We start from the raw sequence: 15110 nt of genomic DNA, 5'->3' as shown, positions 1-15110 counted from the left end.
GCAAAATCTCTTCCAAGTTCTTAAGTCATGAGACTGTGAAGTCTTAGTATGTCAGTTAGTCGACTAGCATGTATTAAGAACCTACTATGTGTCAGGCCCTGTGTTAAGCACTGGGGATACAAAGAAAGGCAAAACAACAGACTATTTTCAAAGCACTCACAGTCTAAAGTCACCATAACAATGATGAATAGAAATGCAAGATACTGCATTTTTAGCTACGCTACTCAAGTCATGGTTGGAGATCCTTGAGAAGACATGGAGAATGTCAGAAATACCAAGGGCTATAAAATAATAGAAATTTCCAAGTGATAAGTTTCCAAGTGAAGTTTCAGTAGGGAGGTAGATTTCACATAAAGGATTTTTGAAATCATCTAGTTAGACCTGGGCATTTTAAGGATGGGAAAACAGATTCAGAAAGCATCTTATCCACAGTCACCCAACTACTTATTAGAAGACCTCATTCCTCATTTGCAAAATATCTGTAAAAACACCTTTAAATCCCCCAAATAAATAACTTGCTTGACTTTGATCTGTCTCAATTTTTGCATGTATTGTAGCTATTCTACTAGGTACTTGTGGAATGTCTGACCTGTTGCTAAGGACAACTGCGATGATGTAGATAATGGAGATCCCAGTGATAATAGGGTACAAAAGGGCCAGTGCGTATAGTACAGATGACCTTTATCATTGGAGAGGAACTGTTATGAGGGGGCAAGACAGATCAGGTTTCTTTGGGGAAAGATGTAGATAACCTGCCTTTGGGTTGTTCTACTTTGAGGAAAAAGGAAAAAAGAAGCTCTGAGTCCTGGAACCTTCTGCTCAGATTCAATTCCTGTCCTACAGAAAACTTCCTAAGACCACCAACTGCTCTGTAGTGCCATTGGGGAGGGGAAGAGATTGGTCTCTCCTATCTTCTTCCACCCTATCACTAGGGGAGAATCCTAACCACAATTATGAAATTCATTATTCTCTTCATTCTCTTTGTGGGTGAGTGTCTGTGGATTTCTGTCTATTTGCCTGAAAGAAATTGGAATTGTTTCAGATTGGGAGAGGGAGGAGTGGAAGTAGGTGTGGAAAGTATGAAGATGATCTAGAATCACTTATGGGACCCTCTTTATTATCTTTGCCCAAGCTCTGCCTTAAAAAAGCTTCAGGTATTTCTCCCCACATCCATCAACCTCCCCACCCCAGCCCCATTTCCAGGTCATTGAGCAAGTTTCCATTTCCTACTCAACACTTATTGCTGTCCTCAAAAATTGAAAACAGTATAGGATCTCTCCTTTGAACTCATTTGGCTACAAACATGACTCCATTTCCCTCTGTTGACCCATTTTTATTTTAATAACAAGAAAATAAAACTCAGGATCTTGGCCTCTTCTTGAATCTTAGAAGCCTGTGCTAAGTTCTTTTCTACATTCTCACCTGGACCACTGTGCTTCTGATAGTGTCTGGGGAGGGTTTGGTGGTGCAGAACTGCTTCATTTTACCTTCCTATTCCTTCTTCCTTGCTCCTTCTGTTTGATAATAGTGTGAAGGCAAGAATGAGACAGAGCAATCAAGGTCTGGGATGAGGGTTGGGATGGGGTGGCAAGAATGTATCAGGAAAACCAAGTGAATAGATGGAGGCTATACTTTTTTTCTGATCCTATAATCTGTCCTTCTCCGTGTTCTTCCCCTCCCCTCCCTATCCCAATTAGATTCATATTGCTCTGGTCATGGAGTTGAGCAAGTTGAAGTTCTTGACCCCTGTGTAATACAGATGGAGAGCCATTTCAAGTCCTGTGAAGGTGTTTTCACCCAGCAGCAATGCCTGCCAGTAGCTGCTCACTGTTATGTACGGTGAGTGTTAGGGGCTCTAACCTTCTAGTCCCACTTCCAACCTCCGATATAGCATCCTCTTAGTCTGTCTTTCCTGGATTGGTCTGGCCTATAATAAGTCATTCTATTTGAAGTCATCCCATTAATCTTCCTTTACATAAGATAGTTGCTAGCCCAAATACATGAAAGGATTAGTAGTTTCTTCTCATCCAAAAAATCTATTAAAATGAGCAATGAAGAACAAAGTGAGAACAATTTAGACAATAACAGCAACACTGTAGCTACTAATATCTTTGAAAACTGTAAGGACAATGGATCACATAATAACCATTCACAATGTCTAGAGGATTGGTGATGAAACACATGCCATCCATCTTCTGATTGAGAAGTGATAGACTAAGGGCACAGAAGGAGACCAGACACACATACCTGTGTGTGTGTATATATATATATATATATATACACATATATATACATATATATGTATGTATGTGTACATGCACACACACATATTCCAAGTCCTTAGGTCACATGACTAGGGAGTTTTGGTATGCCCATTAGCCAACTAGCATTTATTATGCACCTACCATGTGCCAGGTCCTGTGTTAAGCACTGGGGATACAAAGAAAGGCAACATAACCGTCTCTACTTTCAAAGTGCTCATAGTCTAATGTGATCATGACAACAATGAATAGAAATCCGGGATACTACATTTTTAGCTACGCTCCTTAAGTCATGGTTGGAGATTGAGAAGACATGGAGAACATCAGAGGCACCAAGAGCTATAAATAATTCAAACAGAAATCTCCAAGTGAAGTTTTTGTAGGAAGGTAGCTCTCACATAAAGGATTTTTAAAATTGTCAACTTTGACATTATACATTATGTATGTATACATACCCACCCATACATACATCATGTGTATATACATAAATACCTGCCTACATATATGTATATGTATATATATATATGTAGATATATTTACATACGTAGTCCTTATAACAAATATGCTGTCGAGCAAAACAAATTCCCTCATTGGCTATGTTCACATAATGTATGTGACTCTATATATTCTTCAGACACCTAGGTGATGCAGTGGATAGAGTGCTGGGCCTTGAGGTAAAAAGACCTGAGTTCAAATCCAGCCTCAGACACTATATAGCTGTATGACCCTGGGTAAGTCACTTCACCCTGTTTGCCTCAATTTCCTCATCTGTAAAATGAGCTGGAGAAGGAAATGGCAAACCACTCCAATATCTCTGCCAAGAAAATCCCAAATGGGGTCATGAAGAGTCAGACATGACTAAAATGACTGAACAACAACAAGTTCATTCTTCCATTACACTCAACCCTTTCATCCTCTTTTCAGAGAAATCAAAGTGATGCTGGGAAATTCCATGAGGAGGATTAAGAAGGGAAAAGAGGAGATCATTAATTCCAGCCAGATCATTCAATGCTACAACTTCAGCACAGATTTGTCCAGGCTCATCATGTGGTCTAAGCCTGAAGTCCTCCATGATGTTCAGTCCGTGTCCCTAGCTATTCAAAATCTCCCTACAGGTACTAAACATAGGCTATCCAATGGTGGTGATAACTTATATGAAAGGAAAAAGGGAGCCTGGAGGGAGAAGAGGAGGGTTCCCCCATGTTAATTATTCCTAACAGACTAATTACTTCTAGTTTTGCTCACCTAATCTTGAATTCTCTTCTTTTTCTGAATCCAGTTTCTTTGAAAGTATTCAAAATCTTTTCCCAGGGACCATTAAAAACGACAACAAATCTCATTTCCTCCAAATTCCACCCCATTCCCATCAATGGTTACCTAGGTATGAAGAAGAAGCAGAGCAAAATGTGTCTGGATGACGGATAAAGGTGTATGGAGAAAACCTTGCACACTTCTAAGTCAGAGGACAGGCCACCTGGGCTTCTAGACATGCCAAATGATTTTATTTTGTTCATTTATTGTTTATTATTATTTTATTTATCATTATTGTTATTATTTTGTTCATTTGTTGTATCTAGATGTACATTATTTCATCTCTCCATCTCTTGTTCTATTCTGGAAAAGTCATTCTTTCCATAGATGTTGCTGTAGTCACTGTGTATGTTATTTTCTTGGATCTGCTCACTTTGCCATCAGTTCATATCTTCCTATGCTTCTCTGAATTCCTCATATTTATCTTTTTATTCCACTAAATATTCAATGATATTCATGTACCCCGACTTGTTTGACCATTGTCCCAGTTGATGGGCAGCAATTCTGCCTCCAACTCTTTGTCACAACAAAAAAAGTACTGCTACAAATATTTTGGTGCAAAAGTGACCTTTCCTTCTCCCTTTGACCTTACCTGAACTATTGCAGTAGTTTCCCAGTAGGTTTCCTGTCTCTAGTCTCTTTCTTCTCTTGCTCCCATGAATCTACCCTATCACACAGCCAATAAATGAAATGTTCCTAAGGCACAGCTTTAATCATTTTATTTTCCTGATCCAAAACCTCCAATGGCCTCCAAATACACTATGGGCTTTTGAGGGGTAAGAAGTGGTGACCACAAAACTGCTTCAACTTTAAGGTATTGTTATGTATACACAAGATCTCTCAATATCTTTTTACATGTCTGGACACAAAAAGATTTGATTAAAGAGAATAATGGTTAGAGCTGGAAGGATTAGAAGGAAGGCAGAAACTCTGCATTTGATACTATGGAAATTCCTTTTTTTCCCTCAGGTAAACACCTTGGGCTAAATTTTGAAGCCCCTCTGATTGGAGAGAAAAAATGCCAGAAATTGGAGCTAAGGAAAACCAAGCAGAGTAGGAAATACTCGAAAATCTTTAAGTCATTCAGAAAACTGTGCCTGGAAACCTGGTAACTCTCTTCTTGTATCTTAGCTTTTATGTGCCATGCAAGTCAATGTTTAATTATGAATTCATCAATTCACCACAACATTCTCCCTTCAGAAATATATATATATATATATATATATATATATATATATATATATATATATATATATATATATATATATATATATATATATATATATACCTACTCTCTGTGAAGAAAAGACTTGTTCAGTGAATTAGCAGATGGTATTGGAGGCTGCCATTAAAATTGGTCTAGAATCTCTGCATTGCACATTGTTATGTTAATTTTCATAACTATATGTTCCTCAAAGCAGTTAAGACATCTATTTTGTGATTAAGGCTATTTACTAATTTTGTGATTAAAGCTATTTACTAATTTATTCCAATTTTGTGATTAAGGCTATTTACTAATTTATTCCTCCAGCAACTGCTTTTAAGCACCTGCATTTAGTGCTAACCAATAGAAGAATATGAAGATCATTAACATAGGATCTTTGCCCTTAAGGAACTTTCAGTATAGCAGAGTGATGCCATACATACAAAACCGTGCATTAATTTGGAGTAGAAGACAATATAAATTTGAGAGGTGAAAAGTTTTATTCATGCTTTGATGAAAGAGAAATCATTTCTGATCAGGGAGGCTCCTTAAAACAGGCCTTCTCCCTGATTAAGTCTAAATCAGGGGGATTTTACTATACTGTATTTTGTTGTCTTCTCTCCCAAGATGGAAATTTTGTGTGGCAAGGACAGTAACTTTTTCTCCTTGAATTCCTGCATTGCATTTACTCAAGGACTCTGCAAAAAGTATTTGTCTGTCCTTGTCTATCTCCATCCTCCATAGGCCTGCACTGGAAGAAGAACAAGATTTCACACAGTGAGGGACATAGAATTGAAGCTACCTTCCCACTCTATGTTAGAAACAGACCACAAGTACTGGCCCTTCACTCATCAAATTAGTTCTCTGGTTTAAATTTTTTTTTAAATTAGCCAATTATCAAAACCCAATAATACAGATATTTCCTGCTTTATTTTTCTTTTATGAATTTTGGCTACCCAGAACATACACTCTTATTTATAGTATTATTCTGATTATACTGCCTTTCTCTCTCCCCACTATTATTTTATATAACATTGTGTTTTTAGGATACCAATTAATGACATTAGGTGGCATATAACTATAATGGGGAGGCTGTCACTTTTTAGACCCTCCAGTCTCTAGGTTGGTATTTAATATCTTCTAGGTGGTTAGGGGAAGGGCAAATCTTTGGGTAATTTAGCTTTGATAAAATTTAGGGATTGCATACTTCGCTATCCCTAGAATATGCCCAGTTGAGAATGATTAGTGGGGAGTTCACTAGATTAGAAATTTAAAGCTGGTCTAAGAGTGACCCTCCCATTACTAGGCTCCTCTTTAAAGACAGTGTGCCTGGATCTATCAGCCCTATTATTGGAATATCATAAAATCATAAGGTTTTAGATTTTTAAAAGATTGTAGAGATTTTTCCTACTTCCAGTCGTCTACTACCTTCACATAGCAGACGAGAAAATACCCTATGAGAATATACTTTCAACAAAGCTGTGATCTTAGTAATGATAGGATTGGGATCCAAACACCAACCTAGTGATGATCTCTATAGTCTGTCCCCATTGTGGGGGTGGGGTATTGGGCTTTCTTTCAGCTTAAGGCCAGGGGATATCTCAGCCAGAAGAGTATCTCTGACCCCCTTTTCCTTCTCTCTCTTTCTTAGGAAGTGGTATTGGCTGCTGTCAGCTGCATTGGCAAGATTCAGAGCAAGAAAGGTTAGGCATTTCCTGGGGGTCGGTATCAGTGACATTTACCACTATATCCTCTCAATCCAAAACATTTTATCAACAGGATGAATTGCCCCTATTGTCTCTGGAGCCTTGTGGCTGTTGGAAACAAAAATCAATGTGATCCTGAGTTATATTAAAAGGCATATCACATTCAAGGGCACAGAAATAATCCTTCCTTGGCATTGTGTCATCATTTAAGTGTATTGTGTTTAATTTTTAATATCATCAAGAGAACGAAAAGACGAGAACAAGTTCAAAGAACTGTGGCAAAGATATGAAAGGAGTGGAAAACAAGTCAGTCTAAAGAAGGGGTGGCAGAAGTACTGTTTAATTACCATGTTCAAGTAAATGAAGAGTTTCCATGGGGAGGATGCTGATCAGATGTCCATTTTGCCTATGAAGGACAGAGTACAAGAAATGGATTCAAGTTGAAAGGGAAGAGATACTGTTGGAACTAAGGAAGGATTCCTTGATCAGTCTTAGAGACACACTGAGATCCTCCTCGTCACATCTTTTTAAAACTCAGTGAAAATAAGTTACTCTTTTGTTTGCATTTGTTATGTCAAAAATCTCCATTTCAGTACTCATTTAAAAAGTTTTACATTTATAGATATTTCATGGATTGAATTGCAAGTAGTCTTCTTCCTGATGATGCATAGGGAGAGAGATTAATTCCATTAGCAAACAGCATTTGGATTTACATTGGGATGGTTTTGTCTTTATATCCTCAACCTAAGGGCATAGTGCCTCCCTGGCATGTAATAAGTGCTTAATAACATAAAATCAAATTAAGGACATAATAAGTGCTTAATAAAATGTTGTGACTACATGACTCAAGTCAGCTTATCAGGTGAAAACTGTATATAGAAAAATTATCCTTGTAAAGCCCAGAAGAGGGCAAAACCAAGTTCAGAGGGAGATGCAGAGTGGGACAGCATATGAACTAAGTATTGAAGTTATTATATATCCCCTCCCAACATAAAATGGAATTTCCCAGTTTCATATATGATCCTCTTTGTGCGTGGAAATGTTTGTGTTTGTTGCTATTTGTTAAGTTCAGAATAATAAATATTTAAATTACAAAAAGAGAAATCTCTTAACTTGTCCACAAAGTGCAATGTGCAGTATCTTTACACAGTTGGAGCTCAAGTCTCTTTAGAAAAGGACACTGTATCAGAGCACAGGTGGCAATGGTCAATGTTGAATGGACTGTGGGAAGACAATCTCACAAATTCACTGCTTATGGAATTGTTTGTTGGTTCCACCATTTCAGAAAAAAAATTTGGAATTGTGCAAATAAAATATGATACTAAACTGTTCTTGTCCTTTGACCTTGCTATATACCCCAAGGACACAAAAAGGTCCCATTTATACAGAAATATATGTACGCAACAGCATTTTCTGTGCTAGTGAAAAAGGAAGGGGGAATAAAGTGGGTGTCCATCAGTTAGGGAATGGTTAAACAAACTGTAGTATATCCCCAGAACTTATCACAGTGGCTGGCACATGGTAAGCACTTAGCAAATGTTTCCTGATTGATGCTTTTTGAGATTATGAAAGTAATAGAATATTATTTCACTGTACAAAATGATAATTATCAGGAATTCAGGGAGCTGTTTTAGAATGAAAAAGCAGAATCAACCGAAAAATATACAGTGAAAATACAATAACACAATATACACAGATTTATAACATGTCATAGTATAAACACAACACACACATAAACATAGATACATGTTATATATCTATATATATCTATGCATGTGTGTATATCTAGGTATGTGTGTATGTAAATATATGTATATGCAATTTATATATGTATTATGTGTGTGTGTGTGTGTGTGTGTGTGTGTGTGTGTGTGTGTGTGTAAAATCACCTCTGAGTATGTGTAAAGCTGCCTTTCCTAGCAGTATCTGGCTATGTATGACTCTTTGCTGAAAGACTTGGTGCTTTGAAATGACAAGGTCCAGCTTCCATGTGAGAAGATGAGCACTCAGAAGAGGATGTGCCCAAGGTTTGTTCCTTTTGACAGATGACATGAAATGGGATTGTTTGGAATGCAGAACTAGGGTGAAATGTAACCATAGCCGTTCAGCAATCCTAAAATCTGCTTTTTATTGTGATGAGGTTTAGGTATCAACCTCCTTGGAAGAATATAGCTGTTGGCATAGCTTAATTTGTTGGATCCTTTTTTATTAATCCTATCTATGTACTGTGAGTCTTTTGTCTTTCAGGATTTCTTTTGTGCATAAAATAAATATCAGCTCTAGAGCATACACTGAATACCATTCTATTTCTCCCTTTGTAAATACTTAGATATGAGCCAATGCCTAAGAAAAATGCAAAATTTTAAGAGTGGGAGAAAAGGGAGATTTAACCCTCCTCATTTAGGGCCAGGCTCCTCTAGACTTGAATCCAGCCTAGACTATGTGAATTGGTCCAGAGTAGAGGTAGACACAAAGTCTCAGACCTGCTGGGCCAAGCAGATTAGATATGGCAAACTCCTCCATTTTCGAGGGTCTGATTCCAATAAACCCCAAATGTTCATCCCTTTGGGGACTTCCACATATGATCAGGGATTATCTGGCTTTGTTTTATATTTAAACTAAACCTATTTGTTCTATTGTCAGTTGACTCAGGAATCTCTCAGTGGAGTGGTAAGGCTGTATTGGGGAAAACTTCAAGTGTCGCATGTGTTCAATGATCTCGAGGTAGTGTTCTGTCCAGTTTTCTAGTGAGATCACCTAGATTCTTGGACAAATCTCAGTGTGCCCCGTATATTGAAGGGATACCTGAAGATATTTTGTCTGGACCTTTGGCTGGATTGCCCCATGTGATGAAGGGGGCAGCTAGGTGCAGTGGATAGAGTGCCAGACCTAGAATCAGAGTGACTCATCTTCATGCGTTCAGCTCTGGCTACAGACACATACTAGCTCTGTGACCCTAGGTAAGTCATTTAACCAACCCTGTTTGCTTCAGTTGGAGAAGGAAATGGCAAACTACTCCAGTATCTTTGTCAAAAAAAAAATCCCAAATGGGGTCATGAAGAGTCAGACACAACTGAAATGACTCAATAATATGATGAAGGGAATCACTGAAGGATTTTTACCCTGAAAAGTTGACTTCCACTATGCCCAAAGGGCTCCAAAAATGTGCATACCCTTTGACCCAGCAACATCTCTCCTAGGGCTGTATCCCAAAGAGATCATAAAAATGTGAAAAGCACTCACTTGTAGCACTTCTTTTTGTGGTGGCCAAGAACTGGAAATCAAGGGAATGCCCATCAACTGGGGAATGGCTAAACAAGTTGTGATATGAATGTAATGGAATACCATTGTGATATAAGAAATGATGAGCAGATGGACTTTGGAAAAACCTGGAAAGACTTATATGAACTGATGCTGAGTGAAGTGAGCAGAACCAGGAGAACATTGTACATAGTAACAGCCACAGTGTACGAGGACTAATTTTGATAGACTTAGCCCTTCTCAGCAATGCAAGGACCTAAAACTTTTCCAAAGGACTCATGATGGAAAATGCCATCCACATCCAGAGAACTATGGAGTCAGAATGCAGAGTGAAGCAGACTCTTTTCTCCATGGCTTCTCCCATTCATTATGGTTCTTCTCATGCAACATGACTAATGTGAAAATGTGTTTAATAGGAATGTATGTGTAGAGCCCATATCAGATTGCATGCTATCTTGGGGAGGGAGGGGGAGAAAATTTAAAAACTTATGCAGGTGAATGTTGAAAACTGAAAATAATAAATTAAATATAAAAAAGGAAATAGAAACAAAAAGAGTTGACTTCCAGTTGATCTTTATGTCCCTAAGCCCTGTAAAAAGAGCCCTCTGTATTATTCTGGGAGTTCATTTGAGGCTAATCTGGCTCTGAGAAGGAAAGCTTGATTTTCCTTTTCTCTATTTTTTCCTTTGAGTTGTTTGTTTTATTATGATTTTTTCTTTTCTCTATTTTCTTGGCTTTGGGAGGGTTTTTTAAAAGTAAGCTTTATAAAATGTCACTTATTTGTTGAATTCATATAACTTTGTATTTGAGGGTAATTGTGGTCTTCAGGATCATTAGCTGTGGTTGGTCCAAGACCTTTCTAAAGGCTGTTAAATTTGGGACAGTATAAAGGACTATACCGAAGGAACTACTGAGATTCTTTCATGGCATTTTGGGGACAATCAAGAACTGTGGTGCATGAACTTTTTGAGACAGAACATAGACTGGAGGAGACACTTGAGAGAGCAATGCCTGAGCTTCCCTCAAATCCCAGAGAACTTTTCACAATTGGAAATTTGAAAAATTTGCCCCAAACACCCCTGTTGATTTGCTAAGGATGGCAAATATTTGGCTGGGGAAAGAGTATTACCACGACCATTTCAGGACATCCACAAAACTACTCTTCCTGGCTCCTTGTATTGTAGCCAAGTTTGACTCAGTAATAGATGGCATGGTGTTTTGAGATGACAAACCTGGGATGTTCTGGGGTAATGGACATAGTCAGACCATGTCCTTGGCTCTAGAACAGAGGAGTCTCTTAAGGAAAAGGAAGCAGATATAGAACTCCAGCTCCTCAGGCCAAGTAAGTGGTTTTAAATATTATGTGTAAAAAAAGAATAAAGAAAGCATTGTTTAAAAAGAATTAACTGAAAAGAAAACATGGTCAATTCAAAGATTGATTTGAATGAAAACAAATTGAAAATTTTTTGCACAACAATTGTTGGTAATCTCTAAGGGATCATGGAGAGTGAGAGGTTTTAGACTCTGGAGACAAGAAAATATTTTCCCATTTTCAAAAGGACATGAAATGTATTCATTCTGAAACTATAGACTGGTGAGAATGATGTCAATGCCCTACAAAATTCTTAGAAGAGATTACTAAACAAATGGTTTATAAGAACTTATAAAGGGAAGTGATAATCATACTTACATGCATTCGCTAAGAATAAGTCATTCCAAATTAACCACAATTCCTTTTTGGATAATGTTACTAGGTTGGTAAATCAAACTTATATATGATGTATCTGGATTTCAGCAGGGCATTCAGCAATATGTTTCATACCAGACTCATCGACAGAATTAGAGACTCTGGCATAGATGATATGAGTCTTGTGAATTTGTGGTTGATCGCACAGCTATATTTAAATAATAATGATTAATGGATGAATATAAACTTGGAGGGTGTTGTCTAGCTAGGGAAGGGTTCTGCTATTGGTCTTACTCTATTCAACATTTATATCAAGGACGTCAATGAAAGGATGAATGATACGATTATGAAATTGAGTCAGGTGACATATCTGGGAAGGATGTCTAATGTTCTGAATTACAAAAATAAGGCTATACAAATATTTTCACAGGTTGAGTATTTTGACTGAGTATACACACTCAAAGGTAAAACAAGTCTTGCCCTCAAGAAGTTTATGTTCTATTGTTATATTCTATTATTATGTTCTATTCTAAGCAACCAAAGCTAGCAACATGACATTTGATAGGAATAAATGGAAAGATCTTCACTTAAGTTAAAAAAATCATTATCACAAATACGAGGAAGATCATGCTTTTTTCCCACTTAAATTTGTTTTTTGTTTCAAGAGTATTCAGTCTCTTTGGATACAGATCTAGTAGTGGTATTACTTGGTGAAAGGTATGCATGGTTTTATATAGCCCTTTGGGCATAGTTCCAAATTGCTCTCCAGAATGTTTGGATCAGTTCACAACTACACCAACAATGCATTAATGTCCCAATTTTCCCACATCCCCTCCAACTTTGTTTTATATTTAAACTAAACCTACTTGCCCTATTATTGGCTGAGTTAGTATTTTCTCAGTGGAGTAGAAAGGATCCACTGGGGAAAATTTCAAGTGTCCTATGTGTTCAGTAATCCCAAGGAAATCTTTTGTCCAGTTCTCTAGTGAAAGCACCCTTTGTGTGACCAGGATCCTTGGACAAATTTCAGTGTGCCCTGTCTGTGGAAGGGATACCTGAAGATACTTTGTCTGGACCTCTGGCTGGATTAGCCTCTGTGATAAAGGAGGTAGCTAGGTGACATAGTGGATAGGGTACCAGGCCTGAAGTCAGGAAGACTATCTTCCTGAGGTCGAATCTGGTCTCAGATACTTATTAGCTGTGTGACCCTGGGCAAGTCATTTAGCTATTTTCAGCAATTCAGTGATCTAACACAATTCATCTACCTCCAGATAAAGAACTGATGGAGTCTGAATACATACTGAAGTACACTTTTTTAAACCTGCTTTATTTTTCTTATTTGTTTTTTGTTTGTTTGTCTTTTGGTCTATGTTTTCTTTCACAGCATGACTACTATGGAAATAAGTTTTGCATGACCCTATGTATAACTTTTATCAAATTATTTGCTTTCTCAAGGAGGGGAGGATTGGGAGAGAGGGACAGAATTTGGAGCTAAAATTTTTAAAAAATGAATGTTAAAAATTATTTTAACACATATTGGAAAAAAATTTAAAAAAGAATTTAAAGTCACCTCAGTGTCACAATGAAACATCAGAAAAGGACTTTTGTTTTAAAACATTCTTTCTCTCTCTCTCTCTCTCTCTCTCTCTCTCTCTCTCTCTCTCTCTCTCTCTCTCCCCCCCCCCCAAACTTCTACCTAAAGGTCAATTCCCCAACAATCATTATCCCCCACAAACCTAAATCCTTATATGTCAAACCCACTCAATATTTTTTCTTTAGATCTTCCCCTCATACTCTCTCTACCTGAGGAGAGATGTCTAACATCTCCATGATCACTTTTATCTACATAGAAGTTGGCACCTAGATGGTGCCTATAATGCAAGAAGCCTGGGGTCAGGAAAACCTGAGTTCAAATCCGGCCTCAAACACTTTCTAGCTGTATGATCCTGGACAAGTCGCTTAACCCTGTTTGCCTCAGTTTCCTCATCTGTAAAATGAGCTGGAGAAGGAAGGGGCAAACCACTCCAGTATCTTTGCCAGGAAAGCCCCAAATGCGGTCATAAAGTTGAATGTGACTGAAATTACTGAACAATGCCATCAGCAACAATATAGGTACAAATCAGGCAGGCTATAAGAGAGATCATAGGTTTAGAAACCTGCTTTAGGAAGCAAATGCACACACATAGCCTCTTAGTCTTAAAAATAAAGGTAGAAGGAACTGAGTGAGAAGACTACATGAGGACTTAATAGCCATTTATGAATATTGGAGGGATTGTAATGTAAAAAGAATAGACTAGCTCTATATGGGGAGGCAGCTAGGGGACACAGTAGATCAGAGTGCTGGTCTTGAAATCAGGAAGACTTATCTTCACGAATTCAAATCCAGCCTCAGACGTTTACTAGCTGTGTGATGCTAGCTAAGTCACTTCACCCTTTGTTTCCTCATCTGTGAAATGAGCTGGAGAAGGAAATGGCAAACCACTCTAGTATCATTGCCAAGAAAATCCCAAAAATTGGGTCATGAAGAGTCAGACATGACTGAACTACAAGAAGTTTCATATTGTTTTAGGAGGAAACATTATGACCTACAAAGGAAAGCCATAAAAAGACATTTCTAATTGATACAAACACATAATAATGTAAAACAAAGTTGTTCGGCTGAATATTTCACTAGATAGTGAACCCTACATAAGGGTTTGCTGGTGAATGTTTAGTTATGTCTCTCTGAAAGGAAAAAAAAATTATAGGTGACACTCTTAAATGTAATCTGCCCTATTCACATTTTCTCCACCGCTTTCTTAAGCCTAGATAATCAATAATACAATAAAGCAGGCCCTGATCTGCAGTGTTTGGTGGTTTCTGAGCACCAGTCCAGCACTAGTTCTAGTGGGCTTCAGCTCAGTCCCGACCCCAGGGAGCTGAAGTTCTTCAAGGTGAGGCTGGATGCTAGATGCTGTCAGAGAGGCTAGAAAGGATGTCTGGCTATACTGGTGGTGAGGTTAGACTACATCTCTAAGGTCTCTTTCAACTCTGAACTTTACTCTTCTATTGCACCACAGTGTTCAGGCAGGATGTTGGGACACTTAGGTATGCCACAAAACCATCTCTCATGGCCAGCTGCATCCTGGTTTCCTAACTTCCTTTTGTTAGATTTGGTCCAGGAAATTATGGTTTACAAAAAAAGTATTAACAATCATGGAGGGACAGCCAGGTGGTACGTTGGATGGAGCATTGGCCCTGGAGTCAGGAAGACTTGAGTTTAAATCCAGCCTCAGATATTTACTAGCAGTGTGACCCTGGGTAAGTCTCTTAACACTCATTGTCTCAAAAAAAGCAAACCAAAACAACAACCCAATCATGGAAAGAAATCGATTGTTGATATATGTGTGTTCATAGCTGGTCTTATTTAGTTAGTCGCTCACACAATAAAATTTAAAGGATGCTTTTAAAGAAATATCCCAAGCCTAAAGGGTGATAGTACTCATAATCAAACCTCAGACCACTCTGAATGAGATCTTCCTTACTTTCTAATGGGCCACATCTCAGAACTGTTGTGGCAACACTCTTGCTACCACCAACCTCTGCAGAATACCTGGATTTCTGTAGCTCTAGCGACCTAGAAAAGGATCAAGGTCATTTTTTCCTATAATTCAACCAAGACACAGTGGTGTGGGAAAGTT

General features: G+C 38.0%; 1 protein-coding gene across 1 annotated transcript; it reads left to right on the top strand.

The window, feature by feature from the left end:
- Nucleotides 1-665: 665 nt before the first annotated feature.
- LOC118850065 (probable inactive serine protease 37) lies at nt 666-7575 on the top strand. Its single transcript, XM_036759265.1, has 5 exons — nt 666-987; nt 1698-1839; nt 3186-3376; nt 4542-4680; nt 6428-7575. The coding sequence occupies exons 1-5, from the start codon at nt 954-956 to the stop codon at nt 6558-6560; spliced, it is 639 nt and encodes a 212-aa protein (XP_036615160.1). The 5' UTR covers nt 666-953; the 3' UTR covers nt 6561-7575.
- The last annotated feature ends 7535 nt before the right edge of the window (nt 7576-15110 follow it).

The sequence above is a fragment of the Trichosurus vulpecula genome, chromosome 5 (assembly GCF_011100635.1).
Source record: "Trichosurus vulpecula isolate mTriVul1 chromosome 5, mTriVul1.pri, whole genome shotgun sequence".
NCBI lineage: Eukaryota > Metazoa > Chordata > Mammalia > Diprotodontia > Phalangeridae > Trichosurus > Trichosurus vulpecula.
Note: the sequence above shows the minus strand (reverse complement) of the source record. Positions and strands in the feature narration are given on the sequence as shown.

Excerpts from the sequence above, each read along its gene's own strand:
- LOC118850065 (XM_036759265.1), top strand. The coding sequence starts at position 954 with ATGAAATTCATTATTCTCTTCATTCTCTTTGTGG. Across the intron at positions 3,377-4,541 it reads TATTCAAAATCTCCCTACAG|GTAAACACCTTGGGCTAAAT; the intron begins GTACTAAACATA and ends TTTTTCCCTCAG. Across the intron at positions 4,681-6,427 it reads AAACTGTGCCTGGAAACCTG|GAAGTGGTATTGGCTGCTGT; the intron begins GTAACTCTCTTC and ends TCTCTTTCTTAG.